The sequence below is a fragment of the Phoenix dactylifera genome, unplaced genomic scaffold (genome assembly GCF_009389715.1).
Source record: "Phoenix dactylifera cultivar Barhee BC4 unplaced genomic scaffold, palm_55x_up_171113_PBpolish2nd_filt_p 000046F, whole genome shotgun sequence".
NCBI classification, from domain to species: domain Eukaryota; kingdom Viridiplantae; phylum Streptophyta; class Magnoliopsida; order Arecales; family Arecaceae; genus Phoenix; species Phoenix dactylifera.
The window spans coordinates 418,110-428,006 of record NW_024067669.1 but is presented as its reverse complement, the minus strand read 5'-3'; the positions used below and the strand labels follow the sequence as shown (position 1 = coordinate 428,006).

The 9,897-nt window shown below is 38.7% G+C and overlaps 1 protein-coding gene across 1 annotated transcript; it reads left to right on the top strand.

Moving 5' to 3' along the window:
* The first annotated feature begins 625 nt into the window (after nt 1-625).
* LOC120104585 (cellulose synthase A catalytic subunit 5 [UDP-forming]-like) lies at nt 626-8,990 on the top strand. The gene is made up of 14 exons (XM_039115945.1): nt 626-753; nt 1,558-1,750; nt 1,862-2,097; nt 2,176-2,269; nt 2,408-2,591; nt 3,586-3,852; nt 3,945-4,290; nt 4,610-4,747; nt 6,288-6,413; nt 6,547-6,759; nt 6,875-7,154; nt 7,235-7,431; nt 7,519-7,869; nt 8,201-8,990. The coding sequence occupies exons 1-14, from the start codon at nt 667-669 to the stop codon at nt 8,783-8,785; spliced, it is 3,297 nt and encodes a 1,098-aa protein (XP_038971873.1). The 5' UTR covers nt 626-666; the 3' UTR covers nt 8,786-8,990.
* Nucleotides 8,991-9,897: the final 907 nt, after the last annotated feature.

Below are 9,897 nucleotides of genomic sequence, written 5' to 3'. Positions count from 1 at the left end.
CCGATCATAAAATTACTATGATTAGTCTAGAACCTATTTCCAATGAACACATACTTTACAATTTTTTTTTTTTAATGCACATCTTAACATGGTAATTGAAAACAGTAATCCTCCTACGGGGAGAGAGATGTAATTTCCGAAAAGCAACCATCAACAAATAAAACATGTGAAGATAACATTTGGTAATTTTTCTCTGCTTTCTCTCTCCTACACTGCCCAGATCCCTTTCACCGTACTCATATCCACAAGAAGAAAAAAAAAAGAAAAAGAGAAGACTGAGGCAACTTCAAAAATCAAAAAAAAAAAAAAAACTACTTTCTCTGTTACTCTGCCTTCGAGAAGGAAAGGAACGGGCTGAGAGATACTCTGGGCCCCGCGGCCCACGGCCACTCTTTACCAGGCCCCACCTCCCCCTTGCTCGAAGTCGGGTAGATTCTCTCTACTGCTCTCGGCTTGTCGGATCTCCCTTGACGCGTTGAAATACTGATCTCTTTTCCTCTCTCTCTCTCTCCTTGCTCCGGTTTTTTACTGTCCTGTTTCTTTACCGCGTCTGTTTCTTTAAATTGGTTGGCGCTGCCCTCCCCGCTCCACGAGCTCGGTTTCCAGAAGCTACTCTACTTGGAGCCCGGGCGGAGGAGGAAGGTGTTTGATCGGCCGAGGCGGGTGATGGATACGGGAGGGTGGCTTGTCGCGGGCTCTCGGAACCGGAACGAGTTCGTGGTCATCAATGCAGATGATTTCGGTCGCGTAAGTGTGATCAAAATCTCATCTTTGTTCGATTTAAGTACGGGTTTCTGTTGATTTGGGGGATGAATATTTGGTATTGAATGGACTGGAAGTGTCGGAAATTTGTGGGTTTTTTTGCGCGAATTTCTGTTAAAAATCTCATCTTTTGTATGTTTCTCATGTTTTCTGTTCTTCTTCTCTTATGTTCGAGGTGCGCATTTCTGCATTTCGACTCCACTAGTTGATTCTGGGGAGTCTGCAATGGAGAAATTCACCTGCTTTCCCCCCTTTCTTTTTGATTTCATAGGGAACACTTATATTTCGAATATTCCTGCGACTGTTTTTTCACCTTAAGTTTTCTGTTAATATTTTCAGTGCCTCTTCTAACCGTTCATCTTAGTACTGGTGATAAGAAGGATGAATATAAGTACTATTAGTAGTTTTTAACCTTTTTGTTCCTTATCTTAGTACTTCAGTAGTATTTTTTCTGAAATGATAGTATTCCAGTACTATGAGTATAAGTTTCTTGCTACTTCTTATAACGAGTTACATTAGTTTTTAAACCTTGGGGATCCTTATCTTAGTACTCCAGTAGTTTGACTATAAGTTCCTGCTACTTCTTACAGCGGGTTATGCTTTTATATGCTTTCGCACTTATGTTCTCTCTACTTTTTTTTTTTAACAAAAAAGTTGAGTAGATTATGCAGTCGATCATACTAATGCAAATTTTAAGTTAGCAGCTGTTATTTCTTTATCCTACCAATTCTTCTGGTTTTCGCAACCTGTGCCTCATGGATCATTACTGCCTATTCTGGAACTTTGCAGGCCAAGTCTGTCCAAGATTCCAATGGGCAGAACTGCCAGATATGTGGAGATGATATCGAGATATTAGAGGAAGAAAAGGAGCCCTTTGTCGCCTGCAATGAGTGTGCCTTCCCTGTGTGCAGGACTTGCTATGAGTATGAGAGACGTGAGGGCAGTCAGTCCTGTCCCCAGTGCAAGACCCGATACAAGCGCCGCAAAGGTTTAATCTTTTTGCTCTCAATGAACCTCCTGAACTGATTATGAAACTTTATCGAATTTGTTTAGGGTGCATTGGCTGGTAAATTATCCTATCAAGTTGATACTTCTGCAGGTAGTGCAAGAGTAGAGGGTGACGAGGAAGAAGATGGTGATGATGATATTGAGAAAGAATTCAGTTTTGGTAATTTTGATACAAAGGAAACACCGAGCGTATCTTTGTCAAAGCTTCACAGCCAGCTTAGGATTGGACAGGGCTCTTTCACTGGGTCAGGGATTGGCACCTCCAGTGTCCACAATCCTAGTTTCTATACTGACACCAATATCCCACTTCTAACATATGGTGAAGAGGTAAGTTCTAAAATGCAAATTTAGAAATTCTATTAACTTCTATTTTCTGTAGGCAGTAACTGTAATTGATCTTTTTAGGCTGGTGGAATTTCTTCTGATCACCATGCTTTTGTTATTCATCCATATGTGACACAAATTCATTCAAGGCCTACTGCAGGATCATCTGTCTCTAGTAAGTTGATTGGTTATGGTTGGATACTTTCTGTATCTCTTGCTGTGGATTTTGGTAACCTGTTGGCTTGGTTAGATTTCTCTGGTTTCTCTTACCAAGTTTAACAAAGTGATACTTCCTTGCTTAATACTTTTGCAGCGCAATCTAGGCCTATAAACCCTGATAAAGACATAGCAGTGTATGGCTATGGAACTGTCGCATGGAAGGATAGAATTGATGACTGGAAGAAAAAGCAGCTTACTAAACTGCAAAGGCCTCAGCTTGAAGGTGGGGATGGTGGTGGCCTTGATGGAGATGGGCTAGATAACCCTGATTTGCCAAAGTAAGCTAACATCTTGCTCACCTTTATACTATATTATTTAGATTTATATGCTAGGAAAAGGACTAATTTTCTCCTTTATATGTATTATGTTTGAAAAGTTCTCTCCATTCATCAATACATTTTCTTTCATGCCACATATTTCTATGTTTCCACACTAACATTTTTTGATTATTTACTAGAATGATGCCAAATTATGGATTTACTACCGTGGACGAGTTTATTTTAATTTCAGCTTGCAATTTTTGGATGACTTATCATTCAATGAATGAATGAAGAACTCATTTGATCTCCTGATATTAATCAAATCAGAATCTTTCTTCGTATATAAAGAAAACATTTTCAATCTTACTTAATTCTTTATACTTCTAGTTCTTAGTATCGACTGATTGATGTAAGCGCCCAACAGAAAGAGAAAATCATTGGGAAGAAGTCTTAGAAGGCATGAAAGAGCTAAATTAGATATGTTCTTTTGTTACATATGTTGATAAAACACTTTCCTAAGTTTCCATTTTTCCAGATACAACAGTGACGGTAAGAAAAAACCAATTGACAGGATTAGTTTAGTTCAATTGAAAGTTCGTATTTTACTCCACGAGAAATTGAACAAAAAGCTGCCGAATTGGCCTATTTCTTGCGCATACCAATTGAAGTATTTTGAAATGAACTGAAGAAAAAATTGAAAAAGCTCAAAGACCTAGAATTCCAGTTTCTCCACCGCTCCACGGTTTCGAAGCTTCGGCTTGACCGCCTGCTCAATCAAAACCGGGGCTTTCTGCAGTCAGTTCCCATTCACCTATGTATATTGTTTTTGTTCTTTGTCCTCAAAAATCATCATGGTTTGTAATTGTCATTGTGGGCATAAAAGACCCTTGCTCTAAACTGAGACCTGATAACTTTAATTCAGCATATGTTCTTCTGATATCATTTATCAGTTATTAGATTGTCTACTTTTGTCATATTTTATTTATCCAGTGCTACTTATTTATGTTTCTAGGTCGGATGAAAGCAGACAACCATTGTCAAGGAAGCTACCCATTGCTTCCAGCAAGATAAACCCATACAGGATTATAATTTTGCTGAGGCTTGTCATACTTGGCTTCTTTTTCCATTATAGACTTCGGCATCCAGTTCCAGATGCTTATGGATTGTGGCTGACATCAGTTATATGTGAAATATGGTTCGCAATTTCATGGATTTTGGATCAATTCCCGAAATGGTATCCTGTAGAACGAGAGACATATTTGGATCGCCTATCGCTGAGGTATCATATATTTCATTCAACTGCATGTTGTCATGTGTTTTATTCATTATATAGTGCTGTATTATCATCTTTGTTTGTAACTCTGTACTCAGGTATGAGAAAGAAGGAAAACCATCTGAGTTAGCAGATATTGACATATTTGTAAGCACAGTTGATCCTATGAAAGAACCTCCACTTATCACTGCAAATACAGTTTTATCCATTCTGGCTGTGGATTATCCTGTTGATAAAGTTTCGTGCTACGTCTCGGATGATGGTGCTGCCATGCTTACCTTTGAAGCACTTTCTGAAACTTCTGAATTTGCCAGGAGATGGGTCCCATTCTGCAAAAAGTTCAACATTGAGCCTCGTGCTCCTGAATGGTACTTTGCTCGGAAAATTGACTATCTAAAAGATAAAGTTCATCCAGATTTCGTGAGGGAGCGGCGTGCAATGAAGGTTTGTAATTACAAAAACACTTGGTCGTTATTTTGCTTTTTCTAACACTGAATAATTGCAGCTTGTCATATATTTTAAATGCAATCTGACTGAATATACCTGGTTGTAAGCTTTCATCCCTTTTGTACAAATGTAATTGTTACTATTTATCACAGCTTTCCCTTTTATACAAATATAATTGTTACTGAGTGTTTTATTATATTAACACTGTTTGCTAGCCAAATTCACACACTAGCTATTCATATATGCTCTACATTATTCATTAATACCTTATATGCTGATGTGCAAGTTAACCAATCTCTTTGTTTTGTGCATGCAGAGAGAATATGAGGAATTTAAGGTTCGTATCAATGTATTAGTGGCCATGGCACAAAAAGTTCCTGAAGAAGGCTGGATAATGCAGGATGGAACTCCATGGCCTGGAAACAGTGTACGGGACCATCCAGGAATTATCCAGGTAATTCTTTACTGTTGTTGATTCTTATTAACTTGAATAATCTTCTTCTGATACTGTGGAGAAGCTGTCAATCTTCCTGATAATTAGATCCTAAAGGGATCACGGTTTAATGATCTGTCCTTCAGAGAAGAAGTTAAGTCGCAGATGTGAAAGAAAAGTAAGGATAGTACAATATACTTTGAAGAAACTGGTGGATAAAATAGATTGCTTTCTTGTTCATTGCTTGTGAATTCCCAAATATTGCTAGAAGTCTAGAGCCATTTCTGACCTTCCATTATCATGCTTAGATGCAGACTTGTGAATGGTCTGATCAGGTGATTTCTGTGAAGGCAGAATGGTTATATTTCGAGTTTGTAATTGTGATTTACAGATTAAATGAACAATACTGAACATGCAAAACCCATTATTCATTGTCAGGAACTTGTGGTGGTATATGAGCCCTTAAATAACCTCAAATCATTGAGGCATACATTGATAACTATCACTATGCCTGTCTGTTTGAGGTGGCTTGTCGATTCCCTTTGAGGACCTGTTTCTAGTCTACAAATTTTGGCTGCTTTACTCATCTAGCTTTTGTTAGATATGAGCTTGCCATTCAGTTGGCTTTTTTATTACTTTAGCATCAACCTGTGTGAGGTTGAATTGTTGATAAAAGTTACTCTTTTATAACATATGCCTTTACTATGTTTACATTTCTCCACTTAAATACTCTCAACTTGTTTCATAAAATGTTTTTGAGCACCAACATATGTTGGCCTTGGTAATTACTGGAATTCATTTTTCATTACATTTTTTTTCTCCTTTTGAATTCATCTGCATATTTCAATGTTATGATACTCTAACAGTTCATATCGACCGCTGTGGCCCTACTCTAATTTTATTGGAATTGCTTAAACTGGATAATGAAAAGCTAATCCTGACAGCAGACTACCATCCAAAATCTGATCAGTACTGAAGATGGAGATGACTTGGGGAAACAGACTTGATTACTTTTGGGGCTTTGCTTACTACATCAATTGAGCATCTACCACAGTGTTTTTTAGTTACATGCAATCCCTGGTCTGCCTAAATTGATTTCATTGAACTGATTTCTTACTACACTTGGTTACCTTGGTGCGGCGTCTATCTGACATCACTCTGATATGGGCATCTAATATTTAGGTTTATATTTGCTCCATGTTGTAATTGGTCATAGATGGACCTGCTGGGTCCATTGCTTCTTTTCTAAGATGTTTTATATTTGTGAGTGTGTGTGTGTGTATTGTGACAATATTCGGACAACTCAGTAAGAGGCACCTGCTTCAACATTCATAAGTATGAAACTTAGGAAAGCAAATGATACATAAACACCCTGAATTGTTCATGTTAATAAGAGTTGTTTAGATCAATATCTTGGTAAGGTCATACAGTAACATAATTCGGTTCATCAACTGCATACATTTCTGAACTCTAACCTGATGAAAAACTTTTATATGATATGGTAAATATCATTCTCCTATATCATTTTAATCTTTGATATCTTGATGGGATGCTGTAACAGGTCTTTCTAGGTCATAATGGTGTGCTTGATGAGGCGGGAAATGAGCTCCCGTGTTTGGTCTATGTCTCTCGTGAGAAAAGACCAGGATATAATCACCACAAAAAAGCTGGTGCCATGAATGCTTTGGTAATACAAGTTGTTTCACAAAAAATTTCTGCTTAGTTTTGTTTATATTATTACGGAAGATCAAACTTTTTGAATGTCATCTTCTACTTTTTTTTCAAATTTTCATTTTATTAATCTGTTAATATAATTCTAGGTGCGAGTGTCCGCTGTTCTCTCAAATGCCCCTTACATTTTGAATGTTGACTGTGACCATTATATAAACAATAGCAAGGCCCTGCGAGAAGCCATGTGCTTTATGATGGATCCCATATCAGGAAAGAAAGTTTGCTACGTGCAATTTCCTCAGAGATTTGATGGAATTGATAGGCATGACAGATATTCAAATCGAAATGTTGTGTTTTTTGATGTATGTATTTGTGTTTCTGGACTTGCCAGATAATATTCTGTTGGATTTTTAATTTATTGTCTATCTACGCTCTGTCAAGTTAAATAATCGATCTTGTTTCTCCTCTGGAAATCAGATCAACATGAAAGGCCTTGATGGGATCCAGGGACCAATCTATGTTGGGACAGGATGCGTTTTCAGAAGGCAAGCTCTATATGGATTTGATGCTCCTATTAAGGAGAAGCCCCCAGGAAAAACCTGCAATTGTTGGCCGAAATGGTGCTGCTGTTGCTGTGGATCTAAAAGGAAGAATAGGAGAGGGAAACAAAAGCAGGAGAGGAAGAAGACAAAGACAGAGCATAGAGAGTCATCTACTCAAGTACATGCACTTGAGATAAGTAAAGAGGAAGCTAAAGGCGAGTTGAATACTTGGCTTGCTTACTGAATTTGCGCCATCCATCCCTAGCAGTCATTAAACCTATTATAATTTATACAGGACAAGAAAGCGAGAACTCAGCCTTGGTGCCTCGGGAAAAGCTTGAGAAAAGATTTGGGCAATCATCTGTGTTCATAGCTTCCACACTTGGGGAAAATGGTGGAATTGCAGAGGGTGTCAGTTTTGCTTCGTGTCTAAGTGAGGCCTTGCATGTAATTAGCTGTGGTTATGAAGATAAAACTGAATGGGGAAAGGAGGTATACATGGCATATCCTGAGTGCCAATGCCTGTCTGATTGCACATAATTAGTTGCCTACTTCTAATTCTTTTCTGTGTTTGTGCAGGTTGGCTGGATATATGGATCTGTTACAGAGGATATTCTTACAGGTTTCAAGATGCATTGCCATGGCTGGCGCTCTGTTTACTGCATTCCTAAGAGAGCAGCATTTAAAGGGTCTGGTCCAATTAACCTCTCCGACCGTCTTCATCAAGTCTTGCAGTGGGCCCTTGGATCCGTTGAGATTTTTCTGAGCAAGCACTGCCCTATATGGTATGGCTATAGAGGTGGTTTGAAGTGGTTGGCGCGGTTTTCCTATGTAAACTCAGTTGTCTATCCTTGGACATCGATTCCCTTGGTCGCGTACTGTACCTTGCCAGCAATCTGTCTTCTCACCGGGAAGTTTATTGTACCCGAGGTGCCATTCCAAAACCAATATTTCTTCAACATTTTTCCTTTTAGAAACACTATCAAGTCATGGCCCCTTTTTGGTAGCTACGGTCCGATGATTCTTCCCACATGTTCTGGAATTTTTCTTGGATGTCTGCGATAATTTTATCGTACATTTACTTGACGTGTTCGAGTGCCAAGCTGGCAAGAACAGTTAAAAGACGTTTTGGAGCAACAACCGGCCGGGGCAATATACAAGACAATACCGGACATGCCGGTCTTGATTTGATCCTCTTCAACATTTCTTGCTATACTCCTCCACACTAACTGAAACTTGTGCATGGCTCCTTTGTTTACAGATCAGCATCTATGCCAGCTTAGTATTCATAGCTCTCTTTGTCTCCATTGCTGCAACTGGTATCCTTGAGATGCAATGGGGAAAAGCGAGTGTTGACGACTGGTGGAGGAACGAGCAATTCTGGGTGATCGGTGGCGTCTCATCACATCTCTTCGCTCTCTTCCGGGGTCTCCTAAAGGTTCTAGCCGGAGTTGACACCAACTTCACTGTCACATCCAAAGGAGGAGATGACGAAGAATTTGCAGAGCTTTATCTCTTCAAGTGGACCTCCTTACTGATCCCTCCCTTGACGCTGCTTATACTCAATTGCATCGGGGTTGTGGCTGGGATCTCCAACGCTATTACCCGTGGGTATGAATCATGGGGTCCACTCTTTGGTAGACTCTTCTTTGCCATCTGGGTCATCATGCATCTGTATCCATTCCTGAGAGGAATCACTGGGAAGCAGGATAGACTGCCCACCATCATCATTGTTTGGTCTACGTTACTTGCTTCGATTTGTTCGCTGCTATGGGTTCGGGTGAACCCATTCACCAGTAAATATGATGGGCCTGTATTAGAAGTTTGCGGGCTAGATTGTGATTGAAACCTGTGTATGTGTGGGAATTTTAGATGTTTTTTTTTTTTGTAGCTGGGAGTTGCAGAAGGGTGCTCTACTTTCAGCTGTGTTGAAAAATTCCATCTTTCCATGGTGACGGAGAGAGGTGGAAAGCGTAAAGGAAAGAGAAAAGAAACAGAAAAAAAGGTTGCATGCCTCTGTAGATGGAAGCTGACGCATTGTTTTTGTTGTTGATAATGCTTTATTTATTGATTCATTATTGATACTGTACACCTTCTTTTGGTTGTTTTGAGGGGATGACAAGCTTAGGTGCGCAATCTTTTAGTTTTTATACTCGATATAATTGATCTTGACCTATATTTATTCTGCAGCAAGTATCGGCTTCACTGTTGGATGATGCCCGTCTTCTGGAAAGCTTGGATGCGGTAAGGATTTTGTTTTTCACGTTTCTAGTAAACTTCTAAGCTGAATCACCTCCAAGAGCCTATCAGCTGTGCCAGGAGCAGTTGCTATATATACTACAGTGGCAGGAATCCTTCGGGTGCACGGAAGCTAATACTAGCTGCTGCATGGTGTTGGAGTATTTCAAAATTATAAAATTTTAAAAAAAAAATAGATTGCGTGATTAAGTTGGAAAAAAATTATAAATACAAATAAATTGTGTAATTAATACAAAATGATAATTTGTACCTCATTTTATTATTTACTATCAAAGTAAATTTTAATAATACAACTAGATAACATTATAAAAATAATAATAAGTTACATTACATATATTTGGAACTAATTTATTTTATTATAAATGGAAAAAAAAAGAAAAATTGGGCTTGAACTTAATTAAAATTAAGCTGCCTACGTATCCTCTTGGGGTTTAGAGGAATCAAAGCCCTCGTAGTTCACTTACCTTCATGGTTGAGCAATTAACCCCCTTATCTCAATGATCAATCACTATCATTGCTTGACAAATATGTCGGATTTTGGAGCCCTTCCTTTTGATTGTGGATTTGATGGCGGAACTGTAGAATAACTTTCTTGAGTAGCTGCATTTGGATGCAATTCTTGTGGAGATTGAGTTAAATCAAACTCATCAATAGAGGGGGGTCGGTAATTTGGATCGAAAGTATTGGACATATTACAGC